Here is a 20,726-nt window from a genome sequence, read left to right on the forward strand (position 1 = left end):
CCCATTGTGTAACTGAACGCTAAATCCTCTATCTTGATGGACGTTAAGTACTACCTGCAGGACAAATGGTAATAAACTTATCACTCTAGGTTTGGAACTGCTTTTTCTGTGATAAGTTCAAAAGACTTTACCTGATATCTTTTTTTATCTTCAGAACAAATATGGCAGATCAATGTGATGGGTTAGGTCTCCATAGCAACTATCCTGCCTTGTAGCTAGAAAGCAACCATAGACAACATATAAACAAATGATTGTGTGGCTGTGTGCCCATAAAATATTATCAGAAATAGGTGGCTGGCTGGCTTTGGCCTACTGGCAGTACTTTGCTGACCTTTGATTTACGTTATTTCTGTTGTCAGGCTTATTGATGACATGGTCCAATGCAGTGGTCTATGTGAAGACTTACAGGAAAGATTTTTCTTTGATAATAATATAAAGAACAGCTATTGCTTCTCCTGAATTGTTTGTATTTTAATAAGCATGTATTTGTTCCTTCTTCTTTCTTTGTGTTGATTATTAGACCTATTATAAATGAAATTTGTAGCCTTCCTGTAGGAAGTGTTCAAGACTTCACCTAAGACTTATCTGTACTAATGTCAGCCTTGCCCTCTTCTTATCTTTCCCATTTCTGCACTCCATTCACACTTACATTCTAATCCAATTAAAGTTTTTGGTCTTGATAAACTCTGATTTTGGTAAGCCTTTGAAATAAATCCTTTTGGGAACAGGCTGAAATTATAGAGAGAATAATAACTTACATAACTGTGCTTAAAGTTGAGTTTCATCTTGGACATATTTGTTTCTAATGCCAGATACCCTTGTGATGAAAATCAGTGCCACAGATGCAGATGAGCCCAATACCCTGAATTCTAAAATTTCCTACAGAATTGTGTCTCAGGAGCCTACTTATCCACCAGTGTTCTACCTAAATAAAGACACAGGCGAGATTTATACAACCAGTTTCACATTGGACAGAGAGGTAAATTAGTGTTTTATGTTGTTTATTTTTTAAACTCTATCTTTTTAGCTTTTCCTTTCTCTTTATTTCTTTTCTAATTTTCTTGCTTTCTTATATATTCCTCATGTATAGGATAACTCATAAAAATGCCCTCTTCTAATGATGTGCGGTCCAATATGGCAGCCATTAGCCATATGTAGCCATTGAACACTTGAAATGTGATTCATCCAAATTGAGATATGCTATTAATCTAAAAAAAGTCATCCAGATTGAAGAGATTTAGCATGAATAAAAAATGTAACATACCACCTTAGTAATATTCTGTTGATTGCATGTTGACACAGTAATATTTTAGATACCATGGGTTAAATAAAATTCATTTAAAATCAGTAGTATCACCTCTTTTTTTTTTTTTAACTTCAAAAGTTGACTGTTAGAAAAAATTACATAAGGACAGCACTATTCTAGGGCCTCTCCAGTCAGAATTCTGTTTCCTAGAGTGTCCTAAAGTAATGTCCTGTGATTTGTGCTCCTGTAATGAAACTTCAGGAGTCTCCTCGACTGCTGATACAGATATATAGGGAAGAACAAAGACTGAGGTAGGAATCCTACTTAGGATAATAGAAATATTCATAAAAGATTGTTGTAAATCCCAAACTAGAGGAAAATCTCAGTAGGTTTCCTGGACAGGGTATTCTCAAAAGGCTATTCACTTTTTAATTTCTAACTCAAAGGGAAAATTTTGGATGAAAACAGGAAATAGAAGACTTTTTAAATGCTACATATGTGAAGGTCTTAACAGTAGAATGCCAGTAGAATGTTGATGATCTTAACACTGTATTGTCGTCAAACATAAGTCATGGTCTAGGTACAGTGACTATATTTTGTATTACTTAGGAAAATGATTTCATTTTCCCCAGAAAGGGAGAAGATTGTGCCCAACATTGCTAACAAGATCTCTGTAAAATTAAAGAATATTATTATTCCTAATATTCTACTCCACCTTTTCACATAAAATTAGAATGGAAAAGTATTATTTTTAATTATCCTGATTTTTTATAAGCTGCTGCCTAATGAAGTATGCAAGTTTAGCCAATAATAAACAATGTCTGGCACTTATTGGGCATTTACCATGTGCCAAGTGCTACTGGAAGCCTTTTACATAGATTAATCCATTTAATCCAACTAAAAACTATACGAGGCAGATCTAGTTATTATCCCCATTTTACACAGAAGTAAAACAAGGGTCAAAAGGATTAAGTGTATATCCAACACAGCTAATAAGTTACAAAGACAGAATTGGAAGCCAAGCAACTGGCTCCAGAGCCTCAGTTACCTATTACTGAGCAGTTCTGTCCCACATAGGACCCCCATGCATTGGCACTGGCTGACCCCCATTTTTTCTTAAACTCCAACTATACCGAATGGAGCCATCATAAAGGGACCACGTGGAAGATAAGGACTCACTTTGGAGTAGCATGTAAGATCTCATTCTCTAGGACAGGTTCTCTAAGAATCATCTCTCTCAGAATGTCTGGACAAAATCAACCACATTTTGTCTTCACTGGCCAAGTTTTCTTGGGGACTAGGTTTTTCTTGCTTAATTTCTGGCTGAAAATGAAGAAAGAACCAATTCCTATAGTCTCCTCCTTCCCCATCACTTCCATATAGAGCAAACTACATTTTGAAGGGCACTTCCTTGTGCACAGACTATTTTAATGAGAGACTCATTTCCTGATAATGTTACCAATGACATATTTAAGAATTTGACTACCAACAACTTCTCTAGGCCTTCCTGGCCTTCTAGAAATGCTCAGACGGCAAATAAACAGCATCTTCACATGAATAACAAATCATAAAACTTACTTATGAATAAGATGCCCTGTGGTTCATTCTCTTGATGATCAAGAGAACTAAAAAGAAGATTTGGGAGTCGCTCATTTTCACCCCAGACGGATATTTTTCATTGCCTTGCAGGAACACAGCAGCTATACTTTGACAGTGGAAGCAAGAGACGGCAATGGACAAATAACAGATAAACCAGTAAAACAAGCTCAAGTGCAGATTCGTATTTTGGATGTCAATGACAATATACCTGTAGTCAAAAATGAAATGGTAACTATTATTTTTATAACAAACATATCTATTTACTTACATTTTAGTCCTAACTAAAAATAATATCACTTGAGTTTGTGCTACATTAAAATAAAAATCTGATTTTCATGTTTTACAGAATGAAGGGGTGGTTGAAGAAAACCAAGCCAATGTAGAAGTTATGCGCATAAAGGTGTTCGATGCAGATGAAATTGGCTCTGATAATTGGTTAGCAAATTTTACATTCGTATCAGGAAATGAAATGGGTTATTTCCACATAGAAACTGATACTCAAACTAATGAAGGAATCGTCACCCTTATTAAAGTAAGTACTTAATGTTCAAAATTGGCATAGGAAAAGTTGGTGAAGAAGAAATGATTGTATTTGGAGCGTCAAACGCTTAAAAGTGCTTTACATACTCAACCTACACAACTCTTTGAGGTGGCAGACTTCCCTATTTGCCCAAGTTCTGTAGTTAGTAAATGGTCACACTACAGTCCAACTTCAGATCAGGGGACTCGAATCCTGATCTGATAACATGATACCAGCAACATTATTGTTCAGCATACTTTCTGTCTTGCTTGCATCCTGTGCCTGACTAGAACATCCTTACATCATGACCTCTTACATCTGCTAAGTATCCCCAATTTACTATCTCTTATTTGGTCAACTTAACATAAAGCCAGACCTCACTAATAGCATCTAAAAACAAAAGCTATAATAACTCGACAAAGCTTGAATCCAGTTGTCCTCATACTTAAATAAGAGTCACTTTGTAAAGTTACAAGTCCCAAATGCAGATTCCTGGGCCCTGTCCTCAAATCCAATGGGGTGGAGCTCAGGAACTTGCCTTTATAACAGAAATCCACTTGTGACTGTAATATAAGTAGTATGAGGATCACATTTAAAACATAGTGTTCTAACTTCTTGTGCTTAATTGAACCAATGAAAGGAAAATAATCTTATTAAGTATCTGGGTCTTATACATTTGAAATGTATTACCCTCACAGAATTTTTTAAACAAAAATATAGGATGAATTTTTATCTAACATTATAAGTAAGGAAAAATATCAATGTTTTTTTTAAATGGTGTATGATAGGGCAGCCTGGTGGCTCAGCGATTTAGCGCTGCCTTCAGCCTAGGGCCTGATCCTGGAGACCCAGGATCTAGTCCTATGTCGGGCTCCCTGCATGGAACCTGCTTCTCCCTCTGCCTGTGTCTCTGCCTCTCTCTCTCTCTCTCTCTTTTTCTCTCTGTGTCTCTCATGAATAAATAAATAAAATCATAAATAAATAAATAAATAAATAAATAAATAAATAAATAAATAAATGGCTTATGATAGAATTGCCTTATCAGATTTTGAAATAAAATGCAAAGCTACAGCTTTCTTTTTTTTTTAAAGCTACAGCTTTCAAAATACTATCCCATTAAGTCATATACAGACAAAAATTGATTCCAGAAGTTTCTAAACTTTTACAAAAACTTAAATATGACAAAGTAGGTAAAGTCTAACCATAGGAAGAGGAATAATGATAATATAAATATATAACAGAATAGAGAAATATTAAACTGAACTTTCATGATAATAATTATGTGCACCATGCATTAATAGACTATTATATGCACTTAGACTACCACTTCGTAAAGCAGAGGAATATAGAATAAGATCACCTCAAGTTTAAAGGGAAGACACAATTTATTATTATGCAAGAAGTGGATAATGGCATCAGAGACAAATAGATTTGCCTGCTTATATAGAAGTAAGGGATCCTCTTACTCATAGAAGTTACAAACTTGCTAGATGCTTATGACAAAAAGCCAGTAACACACCAGGAGAAAGTTACTTAGTGATGAACCATAGAAGTACTGAAAGTATTCTCACTGTACCATGGTAGCACAAAAAGGGATATAGTTATTTCTACCAAAGGGGGCATAGCAAAAAATAGTAAAATTAGCATTAAAGTGACAACAGCAGATTGAGAATGTTATAAATTGACTGATTTGTATAAAGAATTTTTTCTGGGACGCCTGGGTGGCTTAGTGGTTAAATATCTGCCTTCATCTCAGGTTATGATCCCGGGGTTGGGATTGAGTCCTGCATCAGGCTCCCCAAAGGGAGCTTGCTTCTCCCTCTGCCTATCTCTCTCTCTCTCTCTCTCATGAATAAATAAATAAAATCTTTAAAAAAGAAAGGACAACTTGGAAGATAAAGTATGTATTCAATGATAAACTGACTATATCAAATGTACTTTGTAAGTTTCACAAAGAACAGATTATTTGGAGGAAGGTTATTCTTTTATGGAATTAATAGCAAACCAGATATTAATAGACATTATGCTAAAAAAGGGTGGGAAGTAGGTTCTTTGTTTAAATACATTTGCAAACCCTGGGTTTAGGAAAGTTAAGCCAGGAAGCCAGCTTTTTGGTATGCTAATGTGCAGTATAAGTCTATACTAGGGAAACAGCTGGCAGTGCTACCACTAGGCATGTGACCCTTTTCACTGGAACAAACCCATAGAACACATTTTAAGGAATATTATATTGTATGTCCATTAACTTTTTTCAGTAAAGTTAAAAAAAATCACTTCAGATTATTAAATATATATGTTTGTGTGTGTGTATATATAAAATATATTTTAAATAATTTGGACTTAAAAAAATAAAATTGGGGATGCTCCCTAAATCATCCTTAACATTTATGAATATCCAAATTGACAAACTTTTTAATTTCTTGATATCGATAGGAGTTAGAATACTGAGTGCTACTCTCTTCCCCATATGTTAAACTGTTATATCTAACATTAAAACTAAACGTGAGTGTGTATGTATGTTCTATGTATGTTCTAGTTGTTTTCTCTTTTGAAAGAATTCCCTTTGATTTTTGTCTTCCTAGGAAGTAGATTATGAAGAAGTGAAAAATCTTGATTTCAGCATTGTTGTCACTAACAAAGCAGCTTTTCACAAATCAGTCAAGAATAAATATAAGCCTACATCCATCCCCTTCAAAGTAAAGGTGAAAAATGTGAAAGAAGGTATTCATTTTAAAAGTAGCACTGTCTCCGTTCATGTTAGCGAGAGCATGGATAAATCAAGCCAAAGCCAGATAATTGGAAAATTTCAAGTTTTTGACGAAGACACTGGACAACAAGCCCGTGTAAAGTAAGAGATAGCTGTGAACATATTTCCTTACTTTAAGTTACTTGAAATGCCTGTCTTCAAAAAATCATAATGAAATTTCCATACTTCATTCCTTTCCTCCCAGCATTGTAATCCCCCAAAGGTCTGGAGATTAAACTTTCTAGAGTTGTACCTGCAACTGAGAGGCAGGGAGAAATTTCCTCCCAGACCATCTTCTCTCCACCAGTTGAGTGTGAGGCAGAGGCGGGGTGCTTCACCTCAAAGTAATTCCGGCGAGGGAAAGCAAAAAAACAACAAAGATAAAGTTCAGAAAGAAACTTACTGTCTTATTCTGTCTACACCTGTCTTACTTCCTGAAAGAGTATTAGAAGTAAGAAAGTGGCAAATAAATTTTCCATATACCAGTTATTGGGTAATTAAATTCCTCTTCAATGGTTTACCCCAGATTTAAAATGGGAGACTAGACAACAGAGCACTTGCAAACTTTCTGGGTTTGTAGGCAAGAAACGGTCACCCTGGCATATATCTTGGGTATGTTATAGAAACACGGAAGGTTTCCAAAAAGTGTGATATGCAAGAAAGAGTAAAGAGAGGGAACTTTTAGGACAGCTTCAAGAAACTAAAGACATTTCAAACTAATGCCTAAAACAAGAACACAGATAATGAACCATTAATTAAGCTTGAAAGAGTTGTAGATGATGAGAGATTATCACCTTATCCATAAATGAAAATTAATTTTATGTTTATTTTATAACAGATATGCCAAATTGGAAGATATAGACAACTGGATCTCTGTGGATTCTGTTACATCTGAAATTAGACTTGTAAAAATTCCTGATTTTGAATCCAGATATGTCCAAAATGGTACATACACTGCAAAGATTTTGGCAATATCCGAAAGTAAGTTATTAAATATACTTTTTTCTTGGCTGATATATGTATCTAAATATTACTTTGTAACATCCAAGACCTTCATTTTGTTCTTGTAGGAAAACCAAGTCTCTCCAATGGGCAAACCTTCACATTTCTACTCATTTAGCAGATTAAAAAACATGACTTGATCTGAATATTAAAACGTATCTAGGATAGGAAGTGCCACAGTTTGTTAGGACCTTCTCCTTTCCAAACCGGAAAAAGAATTCAAATGATGTCTGTTGTCAGCAATAGAGGCAATACATACATATTTTTTCTTTCTTATTTTTAAGGTTATCCAAGAAAAACCATCACTGGCACTGTTGTTATCACAGTGGAAGACATCAATGACAATTGTCCCACACTGGTCGACCCTGTGCAAAATATCTGCGATGACGTGCAGTATGTGAATGTGACTGCAGAGGATCTGGATGGACCCCAAAACAGTGGGCCTTTCAGTTTCTCCATCATTGACAAACCGGCTGGAATGGCAGAAAAATGGCAAATAGTGCACCAAGAAAGTAAGCAAAATCATTGGACTACATTTTTCAATACTAAATCTAAAATCAATGTAATATAGGCTGTGCTTTTTTTTTCTTCCATAAGTTATATTTCCGATACAATTTTGTATGGAAGTTTCTAAAATAAGGTTCTGAAGCTCAGGTATGGTGTCTTTCGTCAGCCTATAGTAAATACCCCATTTGGAGTAACCAAAGAGAGAGAGAAGAAAAATAACCCAATGTTGTAAAGAGTATTCCCTAAAGTTGTAGCTGAGTATTCCCTAAATTGCTCTTGAAATAGTTGTTTTGTCTTGTAAGCTGAGGTGTACCTTTCCTGTCTAAGCACAGTAATCAGAATAGATGGCTTCTAAAATCTTAAGCTATGATAACAATTGCATTGAAATAATGTCTGTGGATCACCTACTGTGTACGAGGCACACTGCTGGCCCTTCGTAGGCATTGTCTCATTTAATCCTTTCATCTATAACATTATGTCCTGATTACAGCTGAGGAATCTTAGCTTAACCAGAATTAAGTAGCTGTTCAAAGTCATAAAGTGGGTAAGTGATGGACACAGTATGAAGAAGGGTCTCTCTAGCCCCCAGCCATCCCAGGTGGCCATGTGCATATATATCCATGTTTTAGATGTACTCTCTTTGTCAATGTAGCTTTTGGGTGTTCTTCAGGGTGGTTCTGAATACCACAGACTATCCAGGAGACTCTTTTGTTTTAAACAATTAGTGTTCATTTTAGAAAAGTTTCAAATATAATACCCAGCTTTTTTTGGTTAACAAATTTATTGTTATTTTAAATCTAAGAAATTTTTATGCCATTTTAAGAAGCATTAAATAACACATTTGGTCCAGTCTACAGAGCAAACAAATACCGTCAACATCTCAAAATACATTTATAAATTTAATATATTTTGGTTTTTGCCAATGCATTTCAGTGATCTGAATTAACAGGTCAAATGCATTACCTCACTTCTTGTGATCCCTATACTCTAAAATTCCAATAAATGTGACTCATAAATATACTGAACCTGAAATCCTCCTCAGTGGTCCACTACCGAACAAATCATTGATATTCCAGTCTACAGCTATAAGGCCAAATCAGTAACATAATCACACATTTTAAATCGGAGTTACAAAGCTATCCTTTTAATAGGGCTAATTTTCCTAAAAGTGATGCATGTATAAAAACACAGTAACAACACAATTTCTGTATGATACAAAAATATTAAAACCATGTCTTTAATTTGCTTTAAAGAAACTAATTTTAAATCTTCTTAAGGGTTTATGTACTCACTGGCAGAAGACAGTTATTCTCTCAATTAACTAAAGTTGCCTCGCTCTGAGGACGACAGTCACCAACCTGATTCATGGAGGCTACTTTCAGTCAAGTTTTTAGCTAGCATGAGCCCTGGCTGGTAGACATCCAGGTAATTCCTCTTAGGATAATTAAGTCACAGGCCTCAAAACTTGAAAAGTGGTTGGTCTCCTTGTTCAGTGTCTAATTCTGTATTCACAGAACTCTAGGAACTCCCATCTAGGCTGAATACTTGATTGGAGCTGGCCTTTCTTTGACTAAGATGTGTAAATGTGTTTTGCATTGAACTTACTGAGTTTTCAACTCTTCTTTCTATCTAAGAAATATATGATGTTTGGGAGATGCCAGGCACTGTCCTAAGCACTTTGCTCATGGTTACCCCCTTAGAAGTTTAGCCCTCCTGTCACCAGCATTTTACAGATGAAGAAAGAAAGGTACAGAGAGTCTCTTAACATTCTCAAGGTCACATCTAGCTAAAAGTTGGGACTAGGATTTGACCCCAATTAGCCTGGCCCAGGCGTCTTTCCAGATATGTAGATAAGTTTTCTAGCTTAAGATCAAGATGTTTGGATTTGGTGGGTCTCTGAATTTTTTGTAGTCTTAGGAACGTGAAACTCTTAAGGACATGCATGTTGAGTGTTATTAGAGGAAGTCACTGAGATTTATACTCTATATATCTAGACTCTTTTTTTTTTTTTTTTTTAATCTAGACACTTTAAAGAGAGAGGATTCCATAAACTGTGCTCTCTTCTCCTTGGTTACATAATTAGGTGATCAGTCAACTGTCATGATAATAAATAGCTCCTATCTATTTTTATTTGGGAAAATTTTAAAGCACAGAAAATCCCAGTGCCTAATATGGCAGACATCTTTGTACCTGCCACTTAGAATTAAAGGAATACCAAAAAAAAAAAAAAAAAAGGAATATTAACTGGTTCTCATATTTGAATGAGACCTCTTTTTTTTTTTTTTTATAATAGATAAGATAAAAGTTCTCTTTTTGCCTTTTCTCTCCTCCACTTGCCCTCTCCGAGCCAATCATGAATTTAATTATGTTCTTCTTCCCGGTTATGTTTTCATGGATTTTTTTTTTCGTGAATTCATACTCCTTTAAATGATTAAATGCTTTTTTCTCACTTCTCCAAAGCCTTAAGGATGATTTAATAAGTAGATTCTACCCATGCAGATCAAACTTCATAAAATTTGGACCTTAAGATGAAAAGAAGCTGTTTCCTACTTCCAAAAATAAATAAAACAACAAAACAAAACCCAAACACTCACTTTTAATTTTTGTATCCATCCAGGTTTACATATCTTGCAAGTTGATTATTTTTATATAAATGCTATGAATATGTAAGGATAATTTTTAAGCTCTTAGATAACTGATCGTTATTTTTACTCATGTGTAACTGGTCATTATTTTTATTAAAGTAAAGGAAAAATTTGAAAATAATCGTCAGTCACGTTTTAAAAAAAATAAGATAAAAGGTCATTCATACAACGCTTTGTGTCATGTTCTTGCCAAAATGTATAACTTGAATCCAATCATGAGGAAGTCATCAGACAAATTCAAACTGCAGAGCATCCTTTAAAATAAGCGGCCTTCAAAAATGGCAAGGGCATGAAGGCTGGAAAAAAAAAAAAGGTGGGACTGATCTAGATCATCCATAGAGATTAGGGTGACAACTAAAGGCAATGCATAATTCTTGATAGACTTCAGGATCAAGAAAAAAACCCCAAAGAACTATCAAGGGCATTTTTGCAACAATTGAAAAGTTTGACTATGGGTTATATCAATACTAAATTTTTTTTGAGAGGGCTAATGTCCCTTGGTCTTAGATATATGCTGATGGGTATCATAATATCCACAACTTACTTTCAAATATCTCAGAAAAAAGTGTGTGGATAGAATGTATTGTAATAAAATGTAAACAAGTCATAAAGGGTATATTGATATTTATTGTAATATTCTTTTTTAAAAAAGATTTTATTTATTTATTCACGAGAGACACAGAGAGAGAGAGGCAGAGACACAGGCAGAGGGCGAAGCAGGCTTCTCTCAGGGAGCCCAGTGTAGGACTTGATCCCAGAACTCCAGAATCACGCCCTGAGCTGAAGGCAGACGCTCAACCACTGAGCCACCCAGGCGTCCCTTATTGTAATATTACAGTTTTTCTGTAGATTTGAAATTTTTCAAAATTTTGAATGTATTGTGATATAATGTCAGGAACAAAATGGGAGGGACAAAATGAAATAAGATTGGCCTAATACTGAAAGTTGTCAAAACTGGGGACAGGTACCATGAGGGTTAACTACAGCCTTCTATTATTGTCTGTTTGAAAATGGCTTTAACAGAGTTTTTTAAGAAATGGTAAAATAAAGGTCTTTTAATGGAAATGTCACTTAAGTTACCACATATTTGTTACTATATTCCCCATACATAGAACATTTCCTAGCATTTGGTGGACATCACACATACTTGTTAAAATTAATCATCATAAAAGGAAAATGTGTCCAAATCTGATCCTTTGCTGTTAACCTGCCTTTTGGGGGTAGTCTGGACTAATTTTAGCAAGCACACGGTGTGAATTCAATAGAGAAGTTAAGCAATAATAAAGCTTCTAACTGGAGCTAACTACTATCAGCAATTAAAGAATGTTTCTCTTCACCTCTTCCTTGGTAATCACCCATTTTTATTTCCTTTTGCCCCCTACCCTTGCAGGTACCAGTGTGCTACTGCAACAAAAAGAGCAAAAGCTTGGGCGAAGTGAAATTCAGTTTCTGATTTCAGATAGTCAGGGCTTCAGTTGCTCTGAAAAGCAGATGCTTCAGCTCACAGTTTGTAAGTGTCTGGATGGCAGTGGTTGTGTAGAACCTCTGCGTGGCACATATGTTGGCCTGGGACCCGCCGCAATTGCACTAATAATTTTTGCCCTTCTGCTGTTGCTACGTAAGTATTTTAAAAGCCACTCTTTAGCTCATCTAGTAATTTCCATGCACTACCAGTGTTTGGTTATGGTAGTTAGTAGTCACTGATTTCTGTACAGTGATTCTTTAACCGCACTAGAACACTTCGAGGGTGATTAGGGAAACAATAAGTGATCATTGATAAATTCACCAAAGATGATTCTAGACCTCTTGAGAATTTTGTTTTAGAAAAATGAATTTTTGTCTTGGAGAAATACATAATTTCCCGAATTAAGTAACCAAGGTTACTAGACAACCTTGTTGGTGATAAGCTCTGTGAGGAAGGGATGTTGCCTATTTCACGCCAGTGCTTAGAATATGTCTTGCACAGAGTAGGCTCTCAGAAAAGATTTGTTGCATGAATTTGGATTCTGGATACAAAGTTGTTTTACAGACTCATCTTGTTCCCATCAATTCTTGCTTTTGCACATTCAGCTTGTCAGGGCTTAACCTCCTCCTGCCCTCTGCTTTGCTTGGCCCTTTATCTGGGCAACAGCAGCTCGACCCTCTGAGTGACAACCAGCCTTGCCTTCCCTGCATGACCTCCAAACACCTCAGGTTTCCTTTCATGAAAGAACAAAGTACTGCAGCTATGGAATACCACTCCACTTGGCCACTGAACAAGGGTGGAGGACCACCTCTGAGGCACCCTCAGTGATTTCAGTGATGAAGGAGGTGCTAGTAAATGTACAATTGAATGCACAGCACTCAACAGTTTATGGTGTACTTTTATACCACTGTCTCTGTTTTATGGGTAAAAATACAGACATGCATGGAGAAATGACTAGTTTCAGCTCACCAAGTCTGTAGGTATGGACTGGAACTGGGACTCTTTTACCCAGAGACTACTCACCTTACCTTCTCATCTCAGACTATCTGGGGCCCAGTGTGGTGCTTGGCACATGGTAGACACTAGATAAGCATTTGTTAAATTTGTTGAAATTGTTGAGTTGCCACTGGCTAATTTCAGCTTTTTACCCACAGTGTAGCTACTCACAGTGGCTATATTTACTGAACTGTCAACTATTTAACATAAAAGAGACCGTAGGAAGTAGTCAACTGATCATTGGAAGCTGCCAAACAGAAATGGCAATAAAAACTAATTTGAGAAGGGCAGCTTGCAGGTGAATTCTTTACTGCATTGATCAAGAAGATGAACATTGGCTTTCCCCTCCTCCCTGAGGTAGAATAAAATTTAAGGAGGGAGCTCTGAAATTTTATTGAATTTGTGATGAAATATTACATATATTTTAAAGGCTTTTTTTTTTAAAGATTTTATTTATTTATTCATGAAAGACAGAGAGAGAGAGAGAGGCAGAGACACAGGCAGAGAGAGAGGTGGCAGGCTCCCTGCAGGGAGCCCGATGTGGGACTCCATCCTGGGACTCCAGGATCACACCCTGAGCCGAAGGCAGAGGCTTAACCGCTGAGCCACCCAGGGATCCCCCATTATAAAGGCTTTTAATGTAGAGTCATTTTAGAAAATAATACTGAGGTAATTCAGATGTTAATTTGAACCTCAGTTTGCCATGCCTTTGCCAAATTCTACTCCAGGATGAAGTGGTGAAGTATTTTAGAAGTTCCAATGTTCTAGAATATTTTAACATATTAAAATTTATCTACCCCTAGGAGCTTTTGATCTTTTTAGCATATATATAAATATATATGTATTTTCTTGGATAGTGAATTTTGTCATATTAAAAAAGTGACTTAAAAGAACAACAAAAGATTTAAGTCTTTAAACTGGTTTTGATGATTTGTATGCTGTTGAATCCAGCCTTCATGTTCCATCCGGCAGCCACATACAGCCTTTTTGTGATGAATGCAGACTGCCTCATGCTGCCTTTAGGCTTTGGTGTAATTCACCAAAACAAGTTTGGTGAGGTTGAACCAGAGTGAAGAAAAGAAAATGCAAAAATAGGGCTGTAAATAAGTGAAGACTAAACTCTAAAAAGCAAAATGCAAATTCTAAAGTTATGCAATATAAATTTAGAAATGTTGAGGCTAACCTTCTCTGGACTCAATTTTGTTTCTGTCCAGTTGTACCACTTTTACTGCTGATGTGCCACTGTGGAGAAGGCGCCAAGGGCTTCACCCCCATTCCTGGCACTATAGAGATGCTACATCCTTGGAATAACGAAGGGGCGCCACCTGAAGACAAGGTCAGATAATCAGATGTCAGTGGTATTTATCTTCTTTCCTGACATTAAAGGGCCTTTAGAAAGGGTTTTTAGCATTTTAAGTCATGAGAGAGTAAAGTCATCATTATAGATTTCACTTACGTATCTTTGTTAAACAGAGGGTTCGAATGACAATATATTTTGTGTTTGCTGCCAGGGCAAGTTGAAGTGGTCTTGTTCTGCTGTGATAGGTCCTATGATAAGTACTATGTTACAGAGAATGTTAAAAATGTTAGGAATGATACAGGGAATGAAAGATGTGTTTCGCCATTTCTGTTTCGAACCTCAATACATAGGGTTAGGAGAGGTAAACCCCACCACCCCCATGAGAGTTGTAAAATGCTGCAAAACCTCCTCTCCTCCCTATTTAATAGACAGGGGGAGATCCCATTGTCTCTCTTTTGCAACTTCACCCCTAGTGTCTCATCACTACCTACAATAAGCACTATGTTCAACAGGATACTATTTAGCATCAAGTGTCAGAGAACTCAGAATAACAGAGGCCTAAATATGAATGTGGGCCATTGAAGACCAGCATGATGATTCCCCTCCTTTCTCGTTGTTCCTCCAACGGATGATGATTCCCCTCCTTTCTCGTTGTTCCTCCAACTCAATGGATGAGTTCCATTCCCATACTGTCTTCATGCTCCAGACACTAGTTGCTGTGCCCACATTCCAACAAGCAGATAGGAGAACTGCTCTTAAAGAACACTTCCCAAAAGCTGCATACCTCATTTCTGCTTGAAATCACATTAACCAGAACTTAGGTAGCTATTCCAAGGAACAGTGGAAGCTTGGATAGATAGGCTTTATTTAGAGCAGCATGTGTCCAGCTAGGAAAAAAAGAAAAATGGTTTAATATAGAAGGAGGCATTAAACCCTAGAGGAAAGTTGATGACAATACAGTAATGACAATGAGTTGAGACCATATTTAAATAATTTTTGTTTTCTCCAGTTATGATCAGCTCACAAAACAAGAAGTGGAATGGAGATCTTCAAAAGACTCAAATACAAGTTATTCAACCCAAAATATTTCTCCTAATTTGCCTCTGCAGAAATAGCTCATTGCTTTCGCATGTCCACTTAGCTCAGATCGCTTTACCAACTGTACTGACCCTCCATCCTTCTCAGTTCTAACTGTATTTTCCCTCAGGTGGTACCATTGCACCTAACAGCAGATCATGGAGAGAGTGTAGCAGCAGACATCAGACTGGGAGTGGTAACTACCAAGGAAACCACAAAAGAAAGTAGCTCTGCCCTCATCAAAGACCATCATGAGATGTCTGAGATTGATGGAAGATGGGAAGAACACAGAAGCCTTATTTCTGGTGGAGTTACCCAAGTGACAGGAACAACAGGAGCCAACATAGGTGCTGAAGCTCTAAGGATCACAAAAGCCACAGGGTCTTCCAGAGACTTGGCTGGAGCTCAAGCGGCTGCTGCTGCAGTGAACGAAGAATTCTTAAAAAGTTATTTCACTGAGGTGAGGGTTCATTTATATATGCTGGGGTGATGGTGGACATTTATATGTGAATGTGGTATTATTAAGATAATCGTTGCCTTGGACCTAAATAGAACTTTGTCATTTTTTAAGAGAATGTGTATAGGCAGTGAGGAAAGACAGATGTGGCCCATTTGATGGGTTTGCCCAATTACATGGTGATAACGAATGACCCCACCATCCTACTTCTTGCAGAAGCTGACTTCTCACATTCTTGTTTCTGTCAGTTGACACAACTCTGCTTTTCCCCATGTTGTCTTCATGCGAAGATACATGCCGAGAAAGCAGACAGTACTGGGCGGGTGCCATCCCTGGAGAATGGGGAACAGAGCCACACAGAACCAGCCAATGACACACTCCTAAAGCAGCTGCCTTTTCTGTGCTCATATTTCATTGGTCAGAACAAGTAATATGTCAAAGCCGTATGTCAGTGGGTCAGAAAGTCCAGTCCATCTGTGGGATCAGACTTGCTAGGGATGAGCCTGCTAGGAGTGGAGAGAATATGTGACCTAAAAATCACAGTCTGTGATGTCTGTTTAAATTTTGTCTCCTTGGCTTCACTATTGAGACGATTCATAAAAAATCAGGAGGAAAGTTGTAGGAAGGATGATGGGATGCATTCAGAAAGCTCATGCCTGGAATGAGGAATTAGAAGAAGACTGGAGGGACGCCTGGGTGGCTCAATGGTTGAGTGTCTGCCTTTGGCTCAGGTCATGATCCTGGGGTCCTGGGATCAAGTCCCACATCAGGCTCCATTGGAAGTCTGCTTCTCTATGCCTATGTCTCTGTCTCTCTCTCTGTGTCTCTCATGAATAAATAAATAAAACCTTTAAAAAAAAAAAAAAAGAAAAGAAAAAGAAACAGGGCTGGTTAACTTTCTTGAGAACAAGGCCCACATGGGCCCACACTGGGATGGGCTGAGTGTGGGACATCTGAAGGACCCTTGAGACCAGTGAAGGGATGAGCTCCTAGAAGGAGGTCAGTTTATTTCTGTCTCCTGTCTACATGGTAGCAAATTACTGGAGTGCTTTTCCACTTCCTGTCTCCTACCCCCTCGCTTCTTTGAGACCATCTGCCCAACCAGGTTTGCATGAGGGGAAGATGATGATGCCATCGGTATCGGGAAAAGCATTTCTCCTCATCCCCTTTCTGCCTTACGGCCAGGCTGTACCCTGGGGTGCCCTATTAGTTTCATCTTGATAGTTCTCCCTCCCCACTCTAATCCTGCTTGAGTCAGACTCGGTTGTGTGTGTATGTGAGAAATTTTGTATTCGGAAATCCTTTCAAACTTACCAGAGAATTTCCAAGAACAATAGAAATTTTGAACTCCTGCATATTCTTTACCCAGATTACCCAATTATTAACCCTTTGCCACATTTGCTATTTGGTTTCCTAATCTCTCCCTCCCCCTGGCCTTCTTTCTCTCTCACACACACATACATGCGTGTGCACATGCATATACACACGCATATTTTCTTACATAATACAGTGAACAGATTTAACAGTGCCATATTCCATATTTCAATTTTGCCAATTATCGCAGTAATATCTTCCGTACCCATTGTTTTTCCCATCCCAGAACCAATCCTGAGTCCTGTCTTTCTTATCTCTTACAATACTAATATTTTTTTAAGAATCCAGGCCAGCCGTGTTGTAGGATGTCCTTCCATTTGTATATCTCTGATGTTTTCTTATAAGGAGACTCGGGTTATACATTTGGGCCAGAAATATAGTCTTACTCTTAAGTGAAGTTGTGTCACTAATTCTGTGCCTCTGTTTTTATTTCTATCTTAGAAAGCTGCCTCTTACACTGATGAAGATGACATTCACACAGGCAAAGATTGCCTTCTGGTTTATTCTCAGGAAGACACTGCATCTCTCCATGGTTCCATTGGCTGCTGCAGTTTTATTGAAGGAGAACTTGACGATGGCTTTCTAGATGATTTAGGGTTTAAATTCAGGACACTAGCTGAAATTTGCTTGGGTCAAAAAATAGATATGGATGTGGAAATGGAGCAGAGACAAAAACATGCGGGAGAGTCAAGTATGAAAGCAGCTTCACATTCATTCAGCGAGCAAACTAATATTAATTCGGAGAATGCTTACTTCTCCGGTAGTAGCTTTCAAGTTCCAAAACCTGTGGATGAAGCAAATGCAGAGAAAGTAACTCAGGAAGTAGTCACTGAAAGCTCTGTATCTTCTAGGCAGGGTCACAAGGTAGCTACGCTGCTCCCTGATCCACTGGCTTCTGGTAATGTTGTAGTGACAGAAACTTCCTATGGTACAGGCTCCACTATGCCACCGAGCACTGTGGTCCTAGGCCCTGGCCAGTCCCAGGCCCTAATTGTGACAGAGCGTGTGTATGCTCCAGCCCCTCCCTTGGTAGAGCAGCGCTATGCTAACGACACCAATGTCATGGTTACCGAGACAATAATACAGCCTAACGGGGGCTTCCCTGGTCCTCTGGAAGGTACGCAGCATCTGCCAGATGGGCGTTATGTTGTGGTGAGGGAGAGAGAGAGCTTTCTTGCCCCCAGATCAGGTGCACAGCCCACCCTGGCCATGCCCGGTGTAGCTGTAGGACAGAACATGACAGTGACAGAAAGGGTACAAACCCCTGCCTCCAGTTACTGGATTCCTGCCCAAACCTCTGTGATGGCCAGAAAGACAGAGGTTTCTGGAGCTGGAGTCCGTGGCCCCCTGCCAAATTGCAGTTTAGAGGAGTCCAGTCATTCTAGTTCTACGCTAACCGCATCCTCCACCAGGGTCTCCAAGCATAGCATCGTGCAGCATTCTTACTCCTAAACCACAGCATACCACAGCCCGACCCAGAGTTTAGCTGGCAGTGACTGGTTTTCGTGTTTTCCACGAGCCTGTCTTTTGATGAGCCTGTAGACATGAAAGATGTACACCCTGGGCTTGAAACTCCTCTCAATCACTAATGCCCAACAGGTTGCCCCTGTGCCAGCCCTAGATTGCACTGCAGAGATGCTCAGGGCACCCTGATGGCTGCGTCTTAGTGCCTTTTAGTGAGTTATGACCTTTTAGTGAGCATCTCACGATGCTGTGTCTTAAGTGCCTTTTAGTGAGTTATGACCAAACAATATTCACAAAGCAAGTAGAGAATCAGTCCAACTTGTAAGAGTTTATACCAAATGGACACAGAGTATCCAGCGCCTTAGCTCTCCAGTAGAGTCACCCATAAAGCTGAGTGGGCCCTTTGCATCCTGCAGTGGTGTTTCCCATTGCCGTTCTATATTCTAGACCATACTGCACCTGGCAGATTACTGACACCTCATTTATCCAAAAATAAGCATGCAGTCTGGACAACTGTTTTGTTCATTTTCTTTAAGATGAGAAGCCCAGCCTTTTGAATCTGTCTTAGGTTGATTGAGTTTTGGAACATTAACATGGTAAAGAATACACATTGTACTTCTCTGAGCTTGTGTGTTGTATAACCTTAAAAATAGCATTATTGCTTCCCTGTGTCTCCACAAAGTTGTGAAGATATGGAACACTTCAAATTCAGTTGAGTAATCCAGGGAAAAATTCACAAATATAAAATCACTTTACTTTTTATAATAATATAGTATTTTTTAAAACTCAGGATACATCATCTTCTAATTTTGTACAGCTAATTAACCACTAGACTGGATTCTCCACTGTGATAAGAACTTGCCTGTTTCAGCACTATATATTCTCAGCACATAACATGAGTGCCAAATAAATATTTGTGGAATTAAACCAAATTTTAGAAATCATCCTCTTTTATTTACAATTGCAGAGAATACTAGAAAATCGTATAATATCAGTAATTGTGATTTTGAAATTATGATTTTTATTCTATGTCCCAAAGTCCCTGACTGTCCAGTCATGACTTACTATGTGAATATTAAATATTCAGTTGAACAATTGACCTGAATTTGTACAACATCCTTGCCTTTCATTTTGAAAACTTATTTGGATGTTTCGGCTTCTAAGTAAATTGTACTTTTATGACTCCTTGAAAAAAATAGTGCATATAAGGTTTTGAAATACATGTGCATATCAGTATGTGGATATAGCTTATGTGAATATTTCCCACAACAAAATAATTTTCATAAATTTTAAAGACTGTAATTTTGTGATTTTTTTTCAAGGTATTTTGCTAAGGAAATGAATCTTGAAAAGTTCTTTTTTTAGACATGTTTTTGACTTGAGTTACGTTATACAAGAGATTGGTATGTTTTGCGTTTACTATCTATGAGTAAAAGGCAAGTATCTTTAAATATTGTAAGTGCGTGGCCAAGATGAAGGTCAATCTTCCGTGATCTAAATTTTTTACTCTCTACTTAGTAATTGTTGCTTTTTCTTTTCTCTTTTATACGTAGTAGTTATATTTTGCTATGTATGAAACAGGAATTTCACTACTGTGTGAAATGTGAATAGGACCTCTATACTCCAAAAATCCAAACTTGGTTTTAACTGTCCTCCTTGGACAGATGGAGAAAACCTAACCTGTCTCTTGTATGTAGCAGAGTCATGTTTTTTAAATGGTTTTTTGTACCTGAAATGGTGATTTGTATTAGGTTTTTACATTTGTTCCTTGGGAAATGATATTTGTATATGCATCATCATAAAATATTTAAATAAAAAGATGACCTTTAGAGCAACCCCTTTCCATAATCTTTTTATTGCTCTGTCATATTTTATAAGGACTATCATTTTGCATCAGAGGAGAGAGCTCTCTGAAAGCAGGCGTTTTTGTTCGACTTCGGCATTTGAATTAGAACTGCTTATATCGGGCTCAGCCAGACTCCTTGGAAGAGCCTCATTTTCCCAAAGTCCTGGTTAAATTTTAATTTCAGATGTATTTTAGGGTAAATATGTTCCATAGTAAAAAATTATCTGTTGTTTATCTGAAATTCAAATTTAGCTGGGCACTCCGTACTTGGCCAAGCTAGCAACCCTGTTCCTAAAGGACTGGAATTTGCTCTCTGCCCACATTAGAGGAAGCTGTTGGGTTCAGCTAAAGAAAGCTTGCACATCTAGCCCAGAGAGATGAAATCACTCAATCAGTGTCAAAAAGCTGTTTTAGTTACTTGTTACATTTACAAGAGAAAAGATCAGAGTTTCTGCCTACAGTATAATGTCACATTAGTAAAT

The 20,726-nt window shown here is 37.6% G+C and overlaps 1 protein-coding gene across 4 annotated transcripts in view; it reads left to right on the plus strand.

Annotated features, from left to right (window-relative positions):
- The window catches only part of DSG2 (desmoglein 2), a 60,661-nt gene extending 40,428 nt beyond the window's left edge, over positions 1-20,233 (plus strand). For all 4 annotated transcript variants that reach the window (XM_072732127.1, XM_072732128.1, XM_072732130.1 and 1 more), the window contains 10 exons: positions 813-979; positions 2,936-3,073; positions 3,192-3,377; positions 5,948-6,213; positions 6,950-7,092; positions 7,398-7,625; positions 11,656-11,883; positions 13,941-14,062; positions 15,234-15,563; positions 17,376-20,233. In XM_072732127.1, the coding sequence (XP_072588228.1) occupies positions 813-979; positions 2,936-3,073; positions 3,192-3,377; positions 5,948-6,213; positions 6,950-7,092; positions 7,398-7,625; positions 11,656-11,883; positions 13,941-14,062; positions 15,234-15,563; positions 17,376-18,386 (2,819 nt within the window). In that variant the 3' untranslated portion in view covers positions 18,387-20,233. The remainder of the gene's footprint in view (positions 1-812; positions 980-2,935; positions 3,074-3,191; positions 3,378-5,947; positions 6,214-6,949; positions 7,093-7,397; positions 7,626-11,655; positions 11,884-13,940; positions 14,063-15,233; positions 15,564-17,375) is intronic.
- Positions 20,234-20,726: the final 493 nt, after the last annotated feature.

Source organism: Vulpes vulpes, chromosome 13 (assembly GCF_048418805.1).
Source record: "Vulpes vulpes isolate BD-2025 chromosome 13, VulVul3, whole genome shotgun sequence".
Taxonomy (NCBI): domain Eukaryota; kingdom Metazoa; phylum Chordata; class Mammalia; order Carnivora; family Canidae; genus Vulpes; species Vulpes vulpes.